This window comes from Amblyomma americanum, chromosome 7 (assembly GCF_052857255.1).
Source record: "Amblyomma americanum isolate KBUSLIRL-KWMA chromosome 7, ASM5285725v1, whole genome shotgun sequence".
Classification (NCBI taxonomy): domain Eukaryota; kingdom Metazoa; phylum Arthropoda; class Arachnida; order Ixodida; family Ixodidae; genus Amblyomma; species Amblyomma americanum.
Window position 1 is genome coordinate 39,049,246 of NC_135503.1, and position 24,537 is coordinate 39,073,782.

At 47.1% G+C, this 24,537-nt stretch overlaps 1 protein-coding gene across 1 annotated transcript in view; it reads right to left on the reverse strand.

Annotated features, from left to right (window-relative positions):
* Efr (ER GDP-fucose transporter) overlaps positions 1-23,837 on the reverse strand; it is a 336,193-nt gene extending 312,356 nt beyond the window's left edge. The window contains exon 1 of the mRNA XM_077631908.1: positions 23,458-23,837. Coding sequence (XP_077488034.1) covers positions 23,458-23,614 — 157 coding nt within the window. The 5' untranslated portion in view covers positions 23,615-23,837. The remainder of the gene's footprint in view (positions 1-23,457) is intronic.
* Positions 23,838-24,537: the final 700 nt, after the last annotated feature.

A 24,537-nucleotide genomic window follows, 5' to 3' on the forward strand; every position in this document is an offset into this window, starting at 1 on the left:
TGAAACTTAAACCGGAACAGCATGAAAGAACAAGTTCAATTATAAATTACTTACCGCTTGTTGACGCAATTCGCGCGGCTGCCAATATTTTATACTGTGCTGCGCATCATTCCAAAAAAAGAGAAAACACAACTACAACTTGATGCCTCTACTCCTTTTGAGACCCATAAGCCCCTAAAACCATCAACCGCACCGTATGCAGAGTTAAATGCAGTTGAACCTCGTTATAACGAAGTTGAGGGGTGCCTGCGATTACTTCGTTACAGCCGTAGCTTCGTTATAGACGCTGTTGACCGAACTTCGAAGGGGAATCGTCATTCATTCGCTATATCCATTATTCCTTATAAACCTTTTTGCTATAACCTGGTTCGAATGTACTCGTATTTCTTTTCGTTCAAATCTAAACCGTGCTTGTCGCTTCAATGATACTATAAAGTTTATGTAGTTTGGAAAAATTATGTCAATAGCAACGTCCAGGAAACAAGCAAATCCTAGAGGTGCACCGACCGTAACTTGGTGGAGAAGGCTGGTAAGGTCAGCGATGCGAAAAGAGTTACAAAGAAAACAGTAAGCGGTATTTTAAAGAAAGCTTAGCAGAAAACTAGCTAGGCAGGAATCGCGCCGGGTCTTTTACCGTCACAAATCAGAGGTGGCCCGAAAATGCAGCGCGCCGGAAATATTTTAGAGGGCATGCATTACCGGCTGCATAATGCGTGCAGGAGCCACGCATAAAACGCGACACGGACGCCAGCGTTGTCGCAGTTCGGAAAAAAGAAAAGAAAAAGCACTCGGTAAAAACGACTGCGTTCAAGCGGGCAGCGAAGCGGCCTCATAAAACTGCCACTGATTTTCGTTATTGCTGTTGGAATGATATATTTAGATTTTTTGATACGAAACGTGTGCGACGACCTAGATCGGTTTACGCTCGTTCAGACACTTCACAAGAAATAAACAGAAGGACGCTCCGTTGTTTCAACCACTTCTTCCATCTTGTGTAAACTTCAAGTAGACGCTCTCACGGTGGTTCGTTGATATCATTTGCACGTGCAGCTTGGCGCATAATTTTCTTGAATATCAGCCTCCGCGTTTCTTGCGGATCGTTTGAACATGGTCCGCTGTCTCTGCTGCTTCTGCAGCACTGGCTCCGTAGCAGACTGTCTGCGTGTCAGACGGCTTCAAAGACGCTGTCGGCGTTGTATGTCGTAGCCGAAAACTTATGACTTTTCTTATCACTCAAACAGATGGTTATCAAGGCGGTTCCAATCAGCAGAACACGTGGGCGAAGTTCATGGCATTTTAAGAGAATGTGCCATTGAAGGTCACGTATATTAATTTTGGCGTAAGTTGTGACACAAAGCATTAGCTGCACCTTCTGGGAGGCGGGAAGTCGGCACGTCGGAAGCTTTTGTGATTATTTTCTTCCAAAAGAAGCCCCAGATACCTTCCTTTTGTCCCTCAAGCTCGACGTACTAACGGGCAGAACAGACCCCAGGATTGTTGCCAAGAATGCAGTATATACTCCATAAAAACGCGGCGGCTGCGTTTTTATGGAGGAAAAATGCCAAGGCGCCCGTGTGCTGTGCGATGTCGTGTGCGGTACACGTTAAAGATCCCCAGGTGGTCGAAATTATTCCGGAGCCCTCCACTACGGCACCTCTTACTTCCTTTCTTCTTTCACTCCCTCCTTTATCCCTTCCCTTACGGCGCGGCTCAGGTGTCCAACGATATATATATATATATATATATATATATATATATATATATATATATATATATATATATATATATATATATATATATATATATATATATATATATATATATATATATATATATATATATATATATATATATATATATATATATATATATATATATATATTTGTGGCGCAACCGTTAGAAGTACAGCGTTCTGGGTGGTGCAATACGATTTCTCGTTCCATATAGGTTGCTTGTGCGAGTCAAGTTGGAGGCTAGCTTGCGACAGTGATTCGAACCGATTACACATGCACCTTCAAGCGTATGCCTTCCCAGACTTGCATATATAAACTGTGATGCAACCGTTCGGCGTGCAGCGTTCCGAGTGGTGTCATACTTGTGTGTGTGTGTGTGTCGGGGGGGGGGGGGGGGGTTGAGGTGCCAATGCACCCATGGACAGAAATGCTTTCGCATTCGCAAACGTAAGTAATCTTACGTGTCTGTGCCGAACTTTTTTTGTTCACAAGAGATGCATATGGCCCTGAACATAAATCAGAATCATCTTCCGGGCCTCTTTATGGGACAGTTGTGTGGCCCAGTCGGCAGTAAATACGGTCTTTCAGAATATTTTGATGGAGTTGTGTAGCGCGTATTACAAGTGTAATATGTTTGTACTTGTGTAAATTCTGTACTTTTGCCTTTTATATGTATTTTCTTCTTTTATCACTGCTGTCGAAACTCTTTGCTGTAGGGGGCTGGGACCTTTCGTCAGGTCATTGGTGCCTTTAGTCCCAGTCTCCACTCGCTATGACGAGGAAATTAAGTTCATTGAATCAAAAGAGTTGCAACGTTCACGCTATGAAAAAAAAAACAGGCTACTTGTTATAAAAAAGGTGTACTTGTTATTAAAAAACGGACTACTTGTTATCAAACAAAAGAAGCTACTTGTTATTAATCGAAACTGCGAAGATTGAACTTCGCGCCGCTAGCGCAGCAGTGCCCAGGGCACAGCTAGCACGGCTAGCAAGGCGAGGGAGAGAGAGAGTAAAATAACCGTTATTCGCACAGCGCCAGCTTTCTCGCAAATGGCTCACGCAGTGGTGTTTGCAACTATCCGAGGATGAGTCGCGAGCGCAAGCCAGCGCGCGGCGAAAGCGCACATCTTCTAGAGAATGCAGGCCACGGTGCTTATGCTCCAAAGTCTTAAAATATGCGCACACACCCACGAGGCAGACCGCGTGCTCGCGAAGCCCTTAATTTCCGCGCTGGGGCCCCTCCAGTTTTCCGATAACAACGTGTCATCCGATCCGCGACGGCAGTCCGCTCGTGTGTATGCATACATGGGAGCGTTATTTGGAAACGAGATCTGTAACCGGCCTGGTTTATGCGCTCGCTCACAAACACGTTGCATAACATCGGCAGGGAGCAAGCGTTTGAAGATGTGTGGTCGCAGATGCACCCCTGTTGAAAGGCGTTCGCGTGCGGTCCGCGTATCAGGTTACCCATTGCAGTCTGTGCTATAAGTTGTGTTCCCTAGTGACGGTGGTATTAGGGAGGTATAATCGGGCGCGCGACAAAATAATTGGTTACTGGTAGCGCGAGAGGCTTGCCGTAACTTATTTGTTTGTACTGCCTTTTGTAGTTACTGAGGACAATTAATGAACACGTATCACGTGCAAAAAACTGGACAGTGCATCTGGTATGGGCGCAATAATGCAAAAGAAGTGTACTATACCAACTAACCCTATTTCCAGTCTTGTTATGAAAAATGCATATTACTATCACTGACCAAAGTCAACCAGATTTGTTGTCTTACTCTGAAAAATTCATATAACGATCACTGACCGAAGTTAGCCCCATTTGTAGTCACACTCTGAGAAATTCATATAACGATCACTGACCGAAGTCAAATAAAAACAATTGACATTTCGCGTTCCATGCAGCAGTTTCAACTAGACGGACTAAAGATTACCAAAATGATACGAAGAATGCAATCTCAACGCCAAATGCAATCGCAGAGCACGTGTCAGCCGGACACGAAATAAATTAGCAACAGGCAGCGATATTCCGAATAGAACGCAACGCGTCAGCACGCCTTCGTCACCAGTCCATGATCATCCAAACAACAGTCCACACTCTGAATCGGAAGGGCGAATATTTTCACCAGATCTACGCCAGATCACTATGGTAAAGACGGCAAAGAAGCCGCCATTGGCCAGAACGCTCTACCGTTAACAAGGGTTTCGTATGGAGCCCAACCCGTCAATTGTTTTTGTTCGGTTGTGGCCAGCAACCACCAAATAGAATGTTTCCAAATATGCTTCACCGTGACCAGGCGATGTTCTGTATAGAGCTCGATTTTTAGCTTTATTTTGCTTAACACCGCAACCAGTCGTCACATACGTCCTATGGATGCGCTCAAAGGCGCAGACATTAAGCCTGGTTCAGTATTAACCAGGTTGTCTGAATAGGGGGATATTTCAGCACAGCTTATCATCTTAGGTGCGTACTGTTTTTTGGAGTGTTAAATAGACGCAGCGGCGAAAACAACTGCAGCGCTTTTAGTGGTATACGTATACCTCGCGAAAGTCTGCTTAACAACTAACTTTTCGCTGTAGTCAGATGAAGTAACGAGTATACTGGTTAATTTGAATGGCTTTCCCTGCCAGATTGGTTCAGAATGGTCTAGCAAACCCTACCACGACGCCCGCTCTCGAAGGTCATGGCTCATAACTTCTGCCTCTTAAACTATTAGATGTGGCGCTAGTTCATTTGCCTTTGTCATCAGTAACAAAAGGCATTTTACGCGCATTAATTGGCGGCAGACAGATAATATATTGACTCTTATGATTCGCGCCCTTAGTGAGGATCAGTGTTGCGTCTCTTAACATATATAGCTATAACTCCATGAATTATAGCGCCGACCACAGCGCCGCTGCTAGCAATTCGCTCTTTTCTCTCCTTCGACACAAGTAGCGAATATACGTATGACTAAACGATTCGTATTCGATTCAATCCTTTTACTACTTGACTGCTATGCTATTCGGTCTTTCGCTCCACTCTTCGGGTTCTATTCAATAAAGAAGCTATACCATTTCTATCGACATTGGTTTTGAAAAGTGCACTTCACATACCCATAACAATCTGGTCAGAAATTCACCGTTCCGTGTTCTTCACAGGGCCATTGCACGTGTGAACACCGCGTCCACGTGTGTTCATTACAAAGCATGCATTCTATTCCTTAAACATAGTAACAGTAGTTAACTTATACACATATCGATCACTGCATGCAGCCGAGTTTTCTTCTACCGAGACAAATAATTTTTATCATTTCTAGCCGCTCTTACACAACGTACTTCTAATATGCACACAAGATGGTTTATGGTTTATGGAGGTTTAACGTCCCAAAGCGACACAGGCTATGAGAGGCGCTGTAGTGAAAGGCTCCGGAAATTTCGACCACCTGGGGTTCTTTAACGCGCGCTGACATCGCACAGTACACGGGCCTCTAGAATTTCGCCTCCATCGAAATTCGACCGCCGCGGCCGGGATCGAACCGGCGTCTTTTGGGCCAGCAGCCGAGCGCCGTAACCACTCTGCCACCGAGGCGGCTTATGCACACAAGATGTGCAGATGTTTGGGAAATCCAACATTTTCGCACAAATTACAACCGTCAATGATTAGCACATAACCTGCCATTAATGCTTGTTATGTACAAAGACACAAATAAACTAACCCCAAAGCAATCGCATCAGTACTTTGTGAAATTATAAACCACGTTTTTTTTCACAAGTACATTGAAAGTGTGGTACTATATTACTCTGTCTATTGAATATTCGGTTCATGCTTTAATTAGATGCATGTGAAGTACGTTGAATTTTATTTTTCGTTCTCTACCAAAATGACATTGTGTTTTATCGCGTTTCTTGCTATTAATTTCTTGAGTGTATGGTATGTACTGATGTAAATCCTTATATGGATTTTTGTCCTATACGCAGCACAACCTTATGCCGACCTGCCTCTTGGACCCCCCGTAAAGCTGCTCATTTAGCTTTTTGCCCAGGAGTCTGTCCAGTTCTTTTCGAAAATCAAGTATGAATGAATGGATGAGCCGCCGCGGTGGCTGAGTGGTTATGGCGCTAGGCTGCTGGCCCGAAAGACGCGGGTTCGATCCCGGCCGCGGCGGTCGAATTTCGATGGAGGCGAAATTCTAGAGGCCCGTGTACTGTGCGATGTCAGTGCACGTTAAAGAACCCCAGGTGGTCGAAATTTCCGGAGCCCTTCACTACGGCGTTCCTCATAGCCTGAGTCGCTTTGGGACGTTAAACCCTCATAAACCAAACTGAATGAATGAATGAATGAATGAATGAATGAATGAATGAATGAATGAATGAATGAATGAATGAATGAATGAATGAATTAATGAATGAATGAATGAATGAATGAAAACCACCATTAGACTTATTTCTCGTATTCGATCTTTTCCAGCGCTGCGTTCAAGAGATAGAAAAAGATAGAGATGAAAAGGCAACCCAGACGCGTCCTTTTCCAGCGACACCGTTGTCGTGTGCAGACTCGCTTTTTGGGATGCTCGGCCCGGCCCCGCATATTCGTGGCAGTTTCATATGTTTTCGCCCAGGCAGCCGGCAACGACGCGACGCATCGAAGAGTCAGCGGTGCGGGCACGTTAAGTCGCTAGCAACGTTGGCTTGGATGTTTGCTTTGGCGCGAAGGCAGAGGCGTTAAATGTAGGCTCGGGGGTCGTGAACAAAACGTCGCGAAGGCTCTTTCGCGTGGGCATCAGCGTCCAGCATAACGGCTCGTTTTCCCCGTCTGTGCCGCCATCTTTTATAGCCGTTGCTGTCACGGGTGGCCCATTCTCCCTCCCCCTTCTGCTTCCCACCTCCTCCTCTCTCACGGCCTTTCCTTAACGGCGCGTCCTTCTAGTATGGCAGGCCGTTACAGGGCGCGCTGCCTCTGGGACGTGTTTAGATGTACGCGTAAAAAGAGATCTGTGTTCGGCGCAACTCGACAGCATCTTCGCACTCGGAGCTTGCTTGCAAAAAGGTCGCGCTTTCTCAAAGTCTCCATTTTATTCTTCCGTTTTGGATATAACTCGGCTCCGTGTCTTCCTGTCTTTCTCCACGCTTCAAAAATGCCATTAAGAATTTTTTTCAGGTCGATGCGGCGAACGGTGCCGTCGTATTAATCGCCTTATCGCCGGAGCGTTCAGCGGTACCAGAAGGCTCGTAATTGATGCAAATTTAGGGTAATCATTCGCTTTGTAATTTAAGTTATGGGCACCTTGATGTCTCTCTTGCATTATGCCTATCTCCTTTCATTAAGCGTGTTTGAGCACCACTTCTTGCGACAGGGCTTTCATCCCGTGCGATAAAGCTATAATGGGATAAAATTACCCGAATTCCAAGTCATTTTTTTTTCTTGTAGATCTTGTAAGTGCCCTCATCAAACAGGCGGCTGAAGGAGAATGACTTACACTCTCCTTTCTATGCAAAACTTGCATGCGAAGTAGCCTCGCATCGCGCTGACAACAGTATATTTCTAACAGCTCCTGAATAGTTGTGCGCCTGTTAGCATATTGGAAAGCCATCTGATAGGAAGCTTAATAGGCTCATTTCACTCGCAAAGCGTCGGTCTTTGCAGCTTGCTTTCAATGTGCTCAATTACTTCCACTTGTATGCGTCCGTTCCTGACAGCTTTCATGAGATGTAGTTCTGTGGCAGCCGCCATTATACGTTTAGTTCCCTCCTACAGGGCCAGAAGTGCATTTGAGGATTCAAATTTTTAGTACCGTAAGCCAATTATTTTTCATTGCGGGTGTTACGATTAACTGATGATCTGAGATTATAGTTTTTGAAAGACTAAAACAAATCCAATTTATGCTGCCGTAAAAGAGCTGTATTAAAACAATTTGCTCACAGGGAGGTAGAGCCACCTCGATATGCATGATTTCCATAATCATTCCCGAAACTTTGAGTTTTCCCTCTCAAATGCTAGCTGCCATAGAGTCACGATTCAGCCGGCCCTGAGCGACACGAAGCATTGAAATGAATGCATTAATCAAAAATACAAATCCGTCGATATCTCGTATATCAACGGTCGAGTATTGATGCCGCGACCTCACGGTCAGCGGCGAGACTCCGCGGTTGGTGGGACATCGCAGCAGATTCTAAGCACCACAGCGGGCCTAACAAGCACATTCTATCAGTTGCCCGCTCATGGAAGCCACTCTTAATCACCCTTTCGCGAGTTAATCGGAAATGAAACGAAAATATTTTGGATTGTGAACATATTCAACTTGGCAAACCGGGAAATAGAATCTCCGTCTCGGATAAAAACAATAATTAAGTTACTGCATGGAATATGCTTAATGATTATCATAGATGCAGAAGTCGTAATGCAGTTCTCTGTTGCGTATTTTTTGCTTCGTGTGTACGTCTGTTGCACTGTTTATAGTTATGGTAATCCTAAACCAACTCGCCCTGCTAGTTACGCACGATTGGGAAATTGCCCCCCAAAAAAACGCAATTAGAACTCATAACTGTCAACAATCTTGACAAAGACACATCAGTTTTCACCGGTCGGCATGAAAATGCTGGGATGTTACTGTTAATCAGAAAAAAAAATGACAGAACTTTAACCCCGTTAAACTGAGTCGACGTGCGAAAGCACTTAGTTTCGAATTAGCTTGAGCATTGCGTAAACGTTGCCTTAACCACCACATCTCCAAAACAATTTCTCTTAATATTTCGTACTATGTGACCTTCCCCTAGCCACACCGTATCCAGGTCATTTCAATTCAGAGGTATAGGGTGACAGGTCAAGGGCCAAAGGTCGAGGCTTCAGCTTTCGCACTAATACTAGCTTATCAATTAAAAGAGATTTGCATTTGCGCCGGCTGAATAACATGCGCATATGTGAACGCATTAAAAGGATTCCGAGGATCAATTAAAGCTGGCGTGTATCGACAGCATAACGCATTCTAATCACAAAGAGGTCACTGCTACCGTAAACGGAGCTTCTAGAACTTACAAAAAATCTAGAAAACAAAATACAGGTGTTTACATCACTGGCCGATTTTTAGAGTAAAGTGGATGCGTCGACACCAATTTTGTCACAGATCACAGAGGCTACGCTACATTGGTATTCACTTCAAAACGGTGGCGACAAATTTCATTCAGTGTTGACGTCACGAGATAGAATCAAATAGCGGGATGAATTTTAAACCCAATTTTCTCAGCCACTAATGCGCCTTTTGATGCTGGGCAAACGCCAACAGACCCAGAAAGAGCGATATTATTAATTTTTACCGGAAATAATAATTAGACGGAGTCCACCGCAGTGGCTCTATATAGTGCTTATGAGATTGTACACAAATCACTCGGTGTATAGGCACCAATATCGCTTATCGATTACACAGCTCCGAACAGCACGACGATGTATCAGAGTAAGCAATGATCCCTTTGGTTCGTCCCTCCACGATCTAAGTCTGGTTTCTTCTTCATATTGTTAAAATATCTAAAAACCTGCATAGGCAGTTTTTCGCTCTACCATTTAAAGATTTTTTTTTTTAATGCTTGCGTAAACATGCTACGTGGCAAAGATTTTAGTCTACTCTTCCGTGCTCCCTTCTGCTATGTCCGGGATCGAGACAGCAGTATTTGTAAATGAAAAATTATCCCACGCTGCTGAAGCCACCTTTTTGGAAGACACGTTGATAGCAGAGTTTTTGCACAGCTTTAATCAAAGGGGTGTTAATTCTAACGAGCTAAAGGTAAAATACAAATCCTTTCTCCAACGAAGTAAAGAAATATGGTCTGCAACAAGAGGATCCCAGCTCGTTTTTAAAATCTTCTTTGCGGCTGTCGAAAAATAACAGTAACGTGAGAGTCGCGGATTTTCCTCGGTTTCTACTGATGCGAATCTACAGTGATTACGAAACAACGTCTTTCCGCAGGTGCACTGCCTAAGCTCGCGATCTTTCGCCGCGCACACAGCGCTGCAATGCACGCCCGTGTTGTTACGAAATCCTGGTCTATAGCCGTGTACGTGTCCAGCACCTCTCATTGCTTATCGAGAGTAACGGCACACTACAAAGGCGGGCCGTGGAAGAGGAAGACCAGCGCAGTTATTTAGGTTGTATAGGCGGGGGACATGACCTGTATATACTGTTTCTTGCCTGCATAAGCCAGTGGCTCGCGGTCCCGCGCAATGAATACGAAGACATGCTGTGCCGAAAACAGAAGATCTCTCGCTCGGAAGTTATGTAAATCGGCCACAATGCTCACAGCGTCGGTGAACACGCATGCTTTGCGGTCAAGCTTAGGGGAAGTTTGCTTGCGCCTCACGCTTACAGGAGCACTCGGTGATAAGGATGGGGATGTTAAGGTGCAGACGGTGTGAGCTTTATAAGGTTATCGGCGAAGGCTCCAACTGTGTCCCGTAGTGGGAAAGAAAGATTTGGTGTTTTATCATCGATTCGTTCGGAAAGATTCAAAGGTAAACTTGTTGTGAGTGGCGCAAGAAAGAAAGAATAAAAATCCTCGGTACTTGACGCTTTTGCACGCTGAGGAATCCGCAGTTAGTATTGTAGCGCTAACGCATACATAAATGTCCATGCAACCTGAATGCATTTTGCAGAAAGTCAAAACAAAGGAAAGAGTCACAGATTTTCGCGCAAGTAGCTCCTTTAGTACACCAACCCCACCCCACCTACACCGTGTATCACGGTGGCCTAAAGGTTTTTTACGGCCCAGCCTTCCCTGGAGAACATTTCTTTTCGCCGGTTACAAAATTTACCAGTTTTCAGTGACAACACACTGCACAGAAGTCCTTCACCGCGAAAAATGTCCCTCATGTAGCAGTCATTAAAAACGACGCTGGAGACTCCACTCTCTCTCCACTTAAGGATTGAAAATCCCACATGGCTGTTCCATGCCAAGGTTCAAATCATTTTTAAGTCAAGCCCAGTGAATTTCTATTAGCTCATTTACTGTAGAACCTGACTCTTATTCACTCCATCCACTTTTCCTTGAACCTTTGATCGCACTGTGCCCTTGCTTCTTTCTGCCAGCGCCTTGACGCGGTGGCCTAGTCAGATGAGCATCCGCCTCGTATGCGGATGGTGCGGGTTCGATCCCTAGTGCCGTCGGGTGCCCAGCGGTCATACAATTGGGTAAAAGCTTTCTCCTGGCCTGCTGCTCGGCTTATTTAGGGTGAAATGCAGGGAGCAATGTGTCTGACTTCATCTTACGCAAAGAAACATACTTTGTGCCATCGCACTCTTTGGCCAAGCTGCTATTGCGTCATTAAAGAAATTATCATCATCATCATCATCATCATCATCATGATTTTTCTTTGGCCAACCGCCAGTTTCTCATTCGTGTTGAACTTTGATTGCTCTGTTTGCAATGCAGTTACCACCCTTGCTCTGTCTGAATGGTCTCAGTCCTCATACCTAAACCGTATCTTCACTGTCAACAATTTTTAGTTCGGAGAGACCACATAAGACCGATAGTCAGTTTTGATGATGAAAAGGAGAAAAATGTTCCATAAATCGAGTACTCAGGTGCATACCCAGCCGAGTGCCTGAAAGTACACTTTAGTCTGGCAATTATATTCACGTCCAGGCTATATTTTTCTCTTTATTTCAGCGTAGCATTTTTAATTGGTTAGCTTACGATTGTTTGAATTTCATTTACCTCTTTGATACTTTGCACACGCGCTTACTGATGTTTTTTTTTGTCTGGATAGTTTTAAACAAATTTCCTGCAGATTTCAGCACACCGATGTATTCTATTCCGTTTGAACCAGATAGCTTCCTTTCACGCTTCTTCTTCTTTACTTTTTCTTCTTGTTTTCCCTCCTTTTCTTTTTTCATCAAACATCATCGTAATAACGCGCGTCTCTGTCTGGAGGAGCTATAGTCTTTGAGCATTAACATAGTTTGCTCTTAACGATCTCACTGAATGCTTTTTTGCTCCATCTCCGAAATGAAGCTAACAAAAAGCGTTTAAATAGCACAATGAGAAGAATGCCCGTCGAAACAACTATTTTAGCTCCTCGGCAGTTTGTGCCCGGATTCGTTCGCACGCATGCAGACACCCCAACTCGACTACTCGGGCAAAGTTTTCGGGAAAAATAAAAATAAAGAAACGTGGACCACGGCTAAATCACGGCCTAATGGCGGCTCCCGTGTTCCCTTACGAACAGCGCACACGTGTTTGTCTCCCTTCTCGCGCGCTGGCTCGTAATTAACGTTTATGGGAGGACTTCCGTGCAATGAAGCCATTTACACTAAGCAGATCTCTCGCTGGTTGGAGCTACTGCACAGGGGGCGCCACGGTCTCTGGACTGGCGTGCATGTGCCCCGAGCTGTTCCGCGCATCTCGTCTTGCCTTGCACCTCTTCAGCTGCTGCTGCTGCTGCTTTTAGTGTTGTTTCATCAGAGACGCGAGATTCACTGCCTGCCTCTGGTCGTTCCTCATCATCACAGCGACTTCGGTTCGTTGCTCGCACTTGATGGCGCCATCAAAAGAACCATCTCGAGCGACGGCTACCAAGCGATGACGTAGATGGATGTGTCGCGCGGCAGCAGTGGCAGAAGCAATGGAGTGGGCCCGGCCGCTAGGAGGCTGCTGCTATGCAGGTCTCTTGAAGGTTCAGAGCAAGGTTGAAGAAGAAGCAGGGTTGAAGTTAACACTGGAAAAACAACTACGTTGATTTGTGCTCCAATTCTTTCTCTTGGCCCTTCAAAGACCCTTTTAGCACAATAGCGGTGTAAGGGAATTAAATATACAGGGCGTTTCACCGAAGATTTTACACAATTCTTAAAAATAGTCTTTTTGAGTTAAAAGAGCGCTTTTTTCATAATAGCATTGTCAGCGGTGTAGTACATAAGAATAGAGCTAAGAAGAGTAACTAGCAGGCTGGTTAACTAATATTTTCTTTCTTCTCAAGTGGTGGTTTGATAAAATTAGAAAATGAGGACTGTAATCATTTTTTAGAAAGGAGGCAAGTTTAACAGAAAAATAAGGGAGAAGATAACAGGAAGCCTTCGTTGGGATCCGAGTCCACGACCTACGCATGCCGCGTATGGTGCTCTGCAAGCAATCCCCCCCCCCCCCCCCCCTTTTTGCTTGTTCCACCAGATATAACAGAATTATTCGTTTTAGCGACTTTGTTTTGAAAAAGAAAGCGAAAAATATTGTCTGGCTGTTAAGCATCGCTTTTGCTGAGCACGGAATATTGCGCGAAAGCACATATCTTTGCAGGTGGACATCACCACCACGTACAGGTTTGGTCAAAGGTTCCTAGGCCACATGGTCTGCTTTGAAGCGTTATAGTCAGGCCCTTAACGCCGCTATGAATCCAGCAAGGTTGTGAAAGGCGAGAGTGATGCTTCTCCTACACCGTACTGTTATATTCAGCTTCGAGGACGATGTAAATGCCCAGCCACATGGCTCGAAAGCAGACCCTGTGGCCTGTAAACTTTTGACCAACCCTGTAGGTACTTGAAAGCGCGATTGAGGTGTCCGCTGACCAGGCAGTCCGTTATGCACGTCTCCAACCTTTTCATTGTCACTGCCAATTCAACCAATGTACGCCGGCGGCCAATGCTCCAACGCCGCGTTTCTTCAGCAGTGTTGTGAACGCCAACGCGTAATGCACTAGCGCTGTATTTCTTCCAGAACGTTGTCCACGCCAACGCATGCAGCGCACATCTGTCAATACCGCCACCTATAGCTCAAATCGCGAATATTATTTTGATTGTAGTATTAGTTAGTGAAGAAGACGATGTGCAATGGATAGCGCGAGGGTGTGTTGCAGTTTAACACGAGGGGGGGGGGGGGGGGGTTCGGCTGTTGAGATAGCCTAGAACTCTCGTGCAGTGGCCAGCGAAGCAGATCTGTTCGCGCCGCCGCGGGTAGGAATCCCAGTCGCGGATATTTCTTTGGTTGATTTTTATTTATTTATTTCACTTCGCACAAGCCCACAAATATTGTAAGCTCTTCCTCAGGGTTTACCCATCTGAATAGTGCTTTCGAACTGATAAATTCCAGCCTTTTCCATCTCCTAATTCGCCCTCTGTGGTCGTGCGTTCTAGACGTTCTCATGGGAAGGTGGGAAATGGGGTATACAACGCCGTTATCAGTGACACATCTTTTCCTCAAAGGGGGCAGAATAGTGTGAGAGCTTACCGCCTACGTCAACGGTATTATAAGACCTTTCCAAATAACTGGCTACTGTCTGTGTACCTCTATGTCCTGCACTGCTCCTGCTAACTGTCTAGTCAGAATTTTTCCAGCATTCCGCTTGTCGTGTTACAACAGTAATGAGCATGTGACCATCAATGTCATCTAGTGCGATATAGTAATAGTTACGGCGTAGTTTTATGGACGCTAGCGTTTCTATTTCGCACAAATTGAAAATGCTTCTTTTTAACGTTTAGGGAATCCATGTTTTTTTTTCTTTTTCTGTGATTCCAGCTTGCTCTCTGGCGAGCACGTAAGGTGATTATTCGTTTGAACAGCTTTCACAATAACTTTTGCATGGCTTCACCGAAGGGAAGGTTAGTACATTCGTCTGTAAGATGCAGTTTAGTTTATTGCTCTTCACAGCATTACCGTCGTGCGAAGGCGAACTATTCGCTGCTCATATTCGCGTAGACCCAAATCACAGACACTTGCAACTGTTCGGCGAAATCACAAAAACATTCATTCGTAATTGCTGCACACAATCTTCTTCTGTTCATAAAATTATAACATGATCACCTGCAACTTAGCTTACGGTGACATCTTATCCGCAGCTGCTATACCAATGCTCGTTTAGTCCCCTCTTAAACATCTTCTGTTTTATCTTTTCACAGTCTCTTGTATGAATGGTTTGGTTTGGTTTATGGAGGTTTAACGTCCCAAAGCAACTCAGGCTATGAGAGACGCCGTAGTGAAGGGCTCCGGAAATTTCGACCACCTGGTGTTCTTTAACGTGCACTGACATCGCACAGTACACGGGCCTCTAGAATTTCTTGTATGAATATTTGTGTCATACCGAAGCTTTACACTTCGAGCGTAGTTATTATTTCGATCCCAGTCCATAAGTTGACTGTATCAAGCTTTTGTAATTACCATTGCAGTGGGGTCAGTCAAATTCTGTACCCCCGCCTCTTCATGCACTATACAGTGTGTCCTAGCTAACTTTAGCCGGAGTTTAAAAATATGCCGCGGCACTCTAAGACGACTCTACCAAATGCATGTTGCTGGCTGTTGTATGGAGCAACTCACACTATTTTTTGTATTGTGCTTAATTGCATAGTTAGTCGAGATTAATTAACCAACTTTGCAAGCAACGAACATAGGCGAAAACGTCCAATTAGAAAGTTGTAGAACTATCCGCGAAACGCCGAACTGAAAGTTTCTAACTGTCCATCTATTACGTATTGGCTTTTTCTCGCTCTGTGCAGATGCCCGCGAAAACACACACACACACACACACACACACACACACACACACACACACACACACACACACACACACACACACACACACACACACACACACACACACACACACACACACACACACACACACACACACACACACACACACACACACACACACATGACATGCCCGTTTGCGCACGACGATTGCAGCGCCCTCAAACGTTAAAATATTTAGCCCTGTCTGCTGCTGCTTAAAAGGTGACAGGGCTGCGACGCAACAGCTGGCTGTGCGATATAGGCAAGCGGTATGCTTCCCTTGTGGCGCTTGATAGCCACAAGCATCCACAGTCCTTACTGCTTGCGCTCGCGTAAATCGCGCAGCCAGCGCCTGCGTCGCAGCCCTGTCACCTTTTTAGCAGCAGCACACCGGGCTAAATGATCTGTTCGTTCCTACACAGAACGTTTGAAGCCCTGCAATCACTGCGCGCAAGAGAGCATGTCACGTGGTACGTAATGGATGTCACGTGGTACGTAAGCCGATACGTAATGGATGGACAGTTAGAAACTGTTCAATTGGACGTTTTGCGGAACGTTCTACAACTTTCTCATTGGAATTTTTCGCCTATCTTTATTTCATGCGAACTTGGTTAATTAATTTCGACTAACAATGCAATTAAGCACAATACAAGAACTAGTGGGAGTTGCTCCATACAACAGCCAGCAACATGCATTTGGTCGCGTCGTCTTAGAGTGCCGCGGCACATTTTTAAACCCTGGCTTAAGTTAGCTGGGACACCCTGTATATGAAAAACTCATTTCTTGCTGCTCTTTCTTTCCTTTCTTTCCCAATTTTTCCCTCCCCACGTGTAGGGTATTCCACTGTGCATCGCCTGGTTAATCTCGCTGCATTTTTGTCTTAGTGTTTCTCTCTCTCTCTCTCTCTCTCTCTCTCTCTCTCTATATATATATATATATATATATATATATATATATATATATATATATATATATATATATATATATATATATATATATATATATATATTCAGCTGCTTATACGCTAGCCAAGCCTTTTCGAATTCTTACTTATTCCAAATGCTGGTGCAGAACTCGATTCTGAGATCTCGCTGCGCTCCACGCTAATTATCTCTGAAATGAGTGGCGATGCCGAGTTCCAATTTTAATCTCGTGCATTATTTTACATTGAGTACGTGCTTTCGCAGTGTTCCTCTCATCGGTGTTCCCGTCTGACTGAAAACTCCGAAAGGCTCGTTTTTACTTTTCACTTGTATCGGCGAAAGTGCACAGTCAATATCGCCCGTAATCCTATACTTAAAAATGTTCCGGAGTTTTCGTATGGTCTCGCCGGCGAGGCCGCTGTTTGTGCGTTCGCTCCCCTGCTGCGCGTTATTCATGGTTTGTTTGTTTGTTTGTTTGTTTGTTTGTTTGTAACAGGCACACCCTGGCCTTTACACTAGATTTCATGACGTCCTCTATTGCAGGGCAGGACGGCTTATATTCTTTGTTTTCCTTATTTTGGCCCTCCGTGCATATCAGGTTTGGTACACGATACACACACATTACCATCCATATTTTAATACATAAGCGCACTTTGCCGCACCCCATATCTGCAACACCTACGACTGATCAGGGTAAAAGGCATGATTCGAACCATGGCCAAGATATACAAGTGATTGCAATGCTCACGTCACTGATGAATGTCATGCGTGCTCTGCTTTCCAGCTTGTGCACGCCAGCAGCATACAACGCAACTTGCCTCGCGCGTGGCGTAGACAGAAAGTGTCCTCCCAAAAGTGGACACTTCCGGTGGGCACTCACCCAAGCTTGCCCAAGTTAGTAGGTAACTCTGTTAATTGGTCGTAACCCGAGTAAGATCGGGTAAGTTCGGAGGAGCGTCGCGGCAGCTGCAGCCAATGGGAGGAAGCTCGGGTAAGTTCGGAGGAACGTCGCGGCAGCTGCAGCCAATGGGAGGAAGCTCGGGTAAGTTCGGAGGAACGTCGCGCAAGCTGCAGCCAATGGCAGGAAGCTCGGGTAAGTTCGGAGGAGCGTCGCGCCAGTTGCAGCCAATGGGAGGAAGCTCGGGTAAGTTCGGAGGAGCGTCACTCAGGCTGCAGCCAATGGGAGGAAGATCGGGTAAGTTCGGAGGAGCGTAGCGCCAGCTGCAGCGAATGGGAGGAAGCTCGGGTAAGTTCGGAGGAGCGTCACTCAGGCTGCAGCCAATGGGAGGAAGCTCGGGTAAGTTCGGAGGAGCGTCACTCAGGCTGCAGCCAATGGGAGGAAGCTCGGGTAAGTTCGGAGGAGCGTCGCGCAAGCTGCAGCCAATGGGAGGAAGCTCGGGTAAGTTCGGAGGAGCGTCACTCAGGCTGCAGCCAATGGGAGGAAGATCGGGTAAGTTCGGAGGAGCGTCACTCAGGCTGCAGCCAATGGGAGGAAGCTCGGGTAAGTTCGGAGGAGCGTCGCGCCAGCTGCAGCCAATGGGAGGAAGCTCGGGTAAGTTCGGAGGAGCGTCGCGCAAGCTGCGCGGGTAGTTAGTTGCTCGGGAAGAGCAACATGGGTCGCAAGATCCCAACGGGCGGCTGTGACGGGAACAGCCACCTGCCAGTGCAGTGGCGCATCTCTCAACCGCTGCGCCACTGCGCTGGTGGTGGTACGGACTCGCCGCCACCTTTGAATGTTAAGTAGAGAATGGCCAATTCTGCATGTATGGGCATTAACCCGCGGAGCTCCGAATGTTGTGCCGTTTGGTGGCCAACGCGAACGAAATTACACCAACGCGCAGAATACCACAAACGTAATCCAGCACAAACGCACCAACGGAAACAGCAGCAGTGCACAATGCTTTCGCATTCATAGCACGTACGGAGACTTAGATAATACCGGAAGTTTTACTATCATATACCACCCTCTTTCCCATCCGACGGTGTCGCTGGAGTCCCTCCTTCGAGAGCTGCACCAGCTATCAGGAAAGCACCCCCTGTTAATCGGGGGAAACTTCAACAGTCAACGTATCGACTGAGGATACGCAATAACAACGTACCGAGGTCACAGGCTCCGGCTGCTGCTGCAGAACCTCCAGCTCACCGTACACAGCAACTTCCAGACACCCACACGGATCGGCAACAGCGCCAGTATGGGCACCAGTCCGAACCCGGTGCTCTATGGGCACCAGTCTGAACCCGGTGCTCTGCCGCACCCTCCGAGACGCGACTTGAAACAGAACACAACGCACATTAGGCAGCTGTCATTATATTATACGGACCACTGTCCCATCCAAACAACCCCTTCACACTTCCATGACACACAAACTCATAAACTGGGACGCTCTCAGCACCAACCACACGACCCGCTCTGATAACACAATTTATGATATCGACTTGCGCATGGGTGAAATCACTCCAGGATAACGTCCAACACAACCCACAACACTTTGAAACTACTACATGAACGCCCACATTAGACACATGACCAGCCCACCATAGTATCCTAGAACGATGGAAGAGGTAGCACCAGGGAGGCCTACCATAGCATCCTAGAACGATGGAAGAGATATAAACTAAACGGAACACTTAAAACGCGGCTGGCAGCGCTACAAACTCATATCCAACAACATTCGGAGGAACTCCGGCGCTTCTTTTGGGGGCAAATATGCGACGGCATAGCCGGCAAACTTTCCGCCAAGAAAACCTCGCAACTCCTCCGCCCCCTTATAGACCCGACGCCGGCAAAACAGTCGGCAGAAGCACCTAAAAGTGCTTACGTGCGAAAATGCGTCAGCCCGTCCGTTCACTGTGCGAACGTAGTCGTTCTATAAGCCAGGCTCAAAAGGCCTCAGATCCGGGATTCACGAAGGCGCGTATACACTCTTTGAGCGAGCTGACGCAGGCTTATAGAGCCGGGCGTCAGCTCAATCCCCCACCTGACCCCTCCCTAGACATGTGACACTCTGGAGGCGACTCCAGACATGCAAACTCTCCTCCCCTATCATCCTATCCCATTACGACCCCTCTTTCCCCACCCCGCCTGCACCTTTTGTCCCGAATGACTCGCATCCGCCACCCACATCTTCTCCTTTTGCCCGGCGGAGCCTGAAGCACGTGACATCGTTGGAGGACCCTGCTCCGCTCCGAGGACCCGGCAACGCAGATCCCCGCGACCAGCCCGGCTGCCAGTGTTATGGACCTACGGAACATAAACACTTGAGTGCAGCGGGGTCGTGCGGGGGCCCGAGCGCCTGGCGCCCCGAACACCCTTGTTGAAATAAAGCTTTTATGTCAGTCTGTCAGCGCACAAGAGCCACCAGGAATTTTATTCCCTTGCTTCACATTACAGCTTGGTTCCCCTTTCCTTGACCTTGTGCTAATTTTAGTGCTTGAAATTTGTGCCTTTAAACACATAACGCTTTCGCTTTTTGGTTTACGTACGGCATGGTGTGCGCTTTAAGCCGGGCCCATCGCAGCCAATTTTCAGTGATAAATTAATTTTCATTTTGCATCACAAACACACAAGTAAATCCTCTTTGAGCGCATATGTAAGGAATACGAAAGGAATGTTATGCTAGCTCTTTTTTACCAGCGAACAGAATGTTCAACTTTTAACTTCTGTGATTCTGCAACGCAGCCAATGGCAAAAGCAATAAATGTTAAACTTAGTTGGGGGCTGCGGTGGTACAGCGGCGACTACCAGGCCGTAGCGCCAGTCGAGGCACGGGACGTGCTCCACCTAAATACACAGCAGAGGAGCACTTTAAGACCGGAAGTGCGTACGTGCTACTTCCGTGCAAGCAGCGACGTTCGCGGGGAATCGAATCACGTGGAAAGCGTAAAGCCGGCAGCTCGATCCTTCGCACGACACTTCGCTCATGTATAGGGAGTTTAGAACCACGTAGGTTCGAGCTTAAAGCGAGTCGAAGGGGACCCGCTCAACCATCGCCACACGCCGGATGGACCACTGCGGCATGAAATAAATTTATTGCCGTAGGATAGCGGCCAGCCTCAAGGTACGAAGCCTCCAAGTTTATGAAGCGGGCTTCGGCACAGGGCGGTAAAGCACATGTGCCCCATGTTTCCATGGAGATAAGCAGGAGTAATTCTGCAGCTCGCACGCTGAAACCCAGCGTCGTGGGCTAAACAGTACTTCCAGAAGACGTGGCGTTTGTCGCATGGTGTTTGTCATGCGAGTAGCAGCTGGACGCATCTCACTGCTGAAGCACGCCACGTAACGTATTTGCCTAAAGTAACGAGGCTGCATAGTTTACTTCTCAGTTGTATAGTGGGTACTTCGGCCACCAGTCAAGCTGGTAAGTTTCGTGCGAGGCTTTCAGAGAGATGGGTTGAAAATTTGTCATGTGTGGAGGCCATCGAATTCTCTTCGTTCAGTGAGCTGTACACTCAGTTGGTTCTCTTTTTTGATTAAAGTACACAAAATATATTTTAAATGGGCTTACAACCAAATAGCAGTGTGCTATTTATCATTTGACATGTGACCATTTTCTACCATAATGCGGAGCTCAGGGTCTTGAGACCACATGCACTTCCTGGCGCGCATGCTTAAAGTGACTTCTCTCTCTCTTCTTTTGCTACAAAAGCGCTTTCAAATGAGCCAATCTGAATTTCCCGCGCAGTTAGCGCGACAGGGTCGCGTCATCCGGTATGCCGGTGTGAAACACGCCCAGAGCACAAACTTCAGGCTGGGGTCTATTACAACAGAAACCGTCTGCTCGTCTCGGCTCGGTTACGCTGGCTTAGCTAATAAGTGATGCTCCCGGTTAAGCCAACGTGACTAAAACGAATTGCTATCCATTATTACATAAGGCGAGTAGCTCGCGCGAATACCGACGATGTCGCCAGAATTTCTCTCCATTCGTGCGATCTATAATAAATCAAAGGCCCCCAACACGGCCGGATGTCCCAGTAATCACAGAATGCTCTCACGTAAGCGAGAAGTTCTGTAATCCTGCCTCACGGTTCCCGCGTCTACAGCGCTGTACTGAATACGGGAGGATGTACGTTAATATTTAAGCACGACACTCTCAGGCGCACCCGTAATAAAGCCAAGTGAACGGCATCAATCATTACCTGCCTTCATAGCCTTACGTTGTACACAACCATAAGTCATAGGATCGATGCTGGTCTTCGCTGTTGTCGTCACAGCTCTCCGAGGTTTCAAGTAATCTACGCTAAGAAGAGTTGCGCCGCACGTGTAGTCTTCAGGGACGATTCTTCATCTTCTCAAGTGCAGGAGTTTTGTATACGTGAAGCAATCTCCAAACCAGCAAGGGGTTGTATACAAGTGAGGCGGCCGGCAGGCCGTTAAGCATAGCACGCTGCTACACACCAAGATCTCGTGGGACTAATAGAAAAATGAACCTATGCCATCCATTCCCGCCTGCTTTGTTTCTGCCGTTTGTTGTTGCCACCGGTGCGGCCTATCCGAAACTCCCTTAATTCATTTTGATGGGAAGATAGCACGAAAGAGACGCTGTATCTGTTTTACCTGAAAATAAAGAAAGAATGAGCGGTATGAGCAGAAAAAGTTGCCGCGCCATCGTCTCTGTAGTTGCTCCAAGAGAAACGAAAATTTTTACCGCCTATTTAAAGGTGAGTCGTAAGTTTTTATCATGGCTAAAAATAAACAATTCGTAGCATATCTTCACAGCACTGAAATTACGCCATACGTGTCTTCATCATTGGTCTCAGATTATAGCGCCTTTCCTCAATGTCTGATCGAAGTCTGTGAATTTACTACGGTATCTCTTTCTCTCTTCCTTCTTTCGCTCCCCCTTATATCTGTTACCTACCGGCGGCCCGTTACGGTGGATCAGTGGATAGGGCGCTCGGCTACTGAGCCGGAGTTCCCGGGTTCGGACCCGACCGCTGCGGCCGAGTTTCCATGGAGACCAAATGCAAAAGGCGCCCGTGTGCTGTGCGATGTCGGTGAACGTTAGAGATCCCTAGGTGGTAGAAATTATGCCGGAGCCCTCCACTACGGCACCCCTTTCTCAGAGACCCCGGCTCCCAGCAGGACACGCTGTTGCGTGAGTTGTTTCTCCAGCGCCTTCCGCAGGAGATGGCCCTAGTCCTCGCGGTCTCGGGTGATGTGCCACTGGAGAAGCTAGCCGAAGTCGCTGACCGAGTTGCGGACTACTCTCGGGACTCCGGCACCAGCACCGTTACCACTCCGTCTCCAGCTACTACCGCACCCTCTCAGCTTGAGATTATAGAGGGCCGGTCTGGAAGCTCTTGCCAGGAGGCTCGATGTCCTCACGCCCGTGTCTCGCCGTTCTCCGCCGAGGTTCCAGTCAGGCCGGACACGTCTCTGGTCACCGTTTCGCAGTCACGGTTCCGGTCATGCTTAAAATGTCCATTTTACACTCCTTCATCCCCTCATTACCTGGCTCATTTCTCGCTCATGCCGAGTTAAGACCCGGTTTAACAATTTTTCGAGTTCCCTCTGTATGCCACAATACGCCACGTTCTTTTCTCGCGAATGTAAACGAGCACTAGTGAAATGACGGTGTGGCTAAGGTCCTCTTAAAACCGAAATTTGACAAGGAAGTGGGGCGAACGACGACGGAAATCCGGACACACGTACCTCGAACATCACTAGTTACGAGCTGCAGGCAGATGATGTCTAGTCGCGTTATCGCTGTTTGCGATCACTTAACTACCAGACGTGCTTTCGACCGAACTCTTTAAAACAGGCACACTTGTACACTGGCATCCCCAGATACACGCAAAATAGTTGTCGGACTAATCATCAGCATAATTAGATCTGCACAGCGCGCGAGAATTGGCCGACAACAAAGAGGAACGCAGAGAACAACTGTGCTAAGTAAACTGTATGAAGTCTCCCGGATAATAAAACATTCGGGCATTGTACTTTGATACAATAAGGAACAGTTAATGAGACCCTCCGTTGGAGAAGCAGTACTATGGGGAATTTGCGCTGAAGTTTGCGGTGCCGATTGCAGCGCCATAACACACTGCCTAGCGAGAAGAGGAAGCAGTTTTGAGTAGCACTATGAGTACTTTTCCGCGCCACATTCAGGCACTTATTGGCGTGAGCTTCCGCGCTCTGTCGAAGGCGCACGTGCCGTGCGTCAGCTATCTGGGCTACGCCGAGAGAAGCTAGGCAATGAAAGCTGTCAGCCAAACACAGGTATCTAATCGCGCAGAATGTGTTCTCGCGTTTGCAGCCCAAGCGGCTGATAAAAGCAGTTTTGGGTCACCGAATGGAACAATTGCAGTGCCGCCTTGGCAGCGCAGATTCCCCATACCTTTTGCAGGCGCTCGAGTGAACCAGAACACCGTCGGCACCACACCAGGCAGCTGTCGCGTCCTCGCTCCGGTTGGATCGAAGCACAACTCGGTAAAGTGTTCACTGCAAAGTCCCCTCTCTGGAGACGGCTTCCACTGATCGCTTCGTAAATTCATCACCCAGTGATGGCATAACTTTGGCTCATTGCGCGAAAACGTACGTCAGAATAAAACCCAGCGTTATTTCGACGTTAACCTGGCGACTGAACTTCTCACAAGCGGTATGACGTGAAAGTACGCAGAACTTCAAACACTTATAAAGCTTCATGCGGGACTTGTTAGTTCGTATGCTCAGAAGGGTCTCTCGTAGTGCAATCGGACGTCACCGAGCAGAGCAGACAACGCTAAGTGCCCAGGATGCACGGACGTTGGCTAAAATCCATCGCTACGTCACCAGCGTCACCTCATGGCCCGAGAATGGCGCGTCCATTCCACGTGCCAAGGGGTGTTCGTCTGGAAGCGTCTGCTTTGCTTGCTTTCGGCTTGAGAGGCAGCCGACACGATGAGTCGACACGCTGGCACGTTACCCGGCGTGTGGCGCCACTCTGATAAGGCTTTACCGGCAGCCACTGATGCGGGCTGTCGGAGCGTTGCTTCGCGCATCAAGCCGATGGATTGGGACGCTGTTGCGAATGCACACTGAAACGACTGTCCCTTCTGCCGGAATGAACACGATGGTAGAATAATATATCGACTCCAAGCGATGCTCTGCAGGCGCCGGCACGTCCTGGGCACTTGTGTCCCCGATGTTTCGTGCTGTGTGTAGCGACGTGCTGTCCTATGGGAGTGTTTCGACCCATTGCGCTGCTTACGAGCCTTCTTCCTGTAACGTATTTCCCGAAGATTTTTCTACTCGTCTCGTTCCATTTATGGCGCAACAGGTAGGCGTTGTCTTGGAAAAAGACGAGAACGACGAAGAGACGAAACTCGAAGTGAATCAAATGAAACTGAACCAAAAGACAGTGATTTTGTCCCATTCTTTGTACAGTGAAAGGGTTTGAAATTGTACTAGTTTTTTTGTAATCATGGTCTTTCAATCG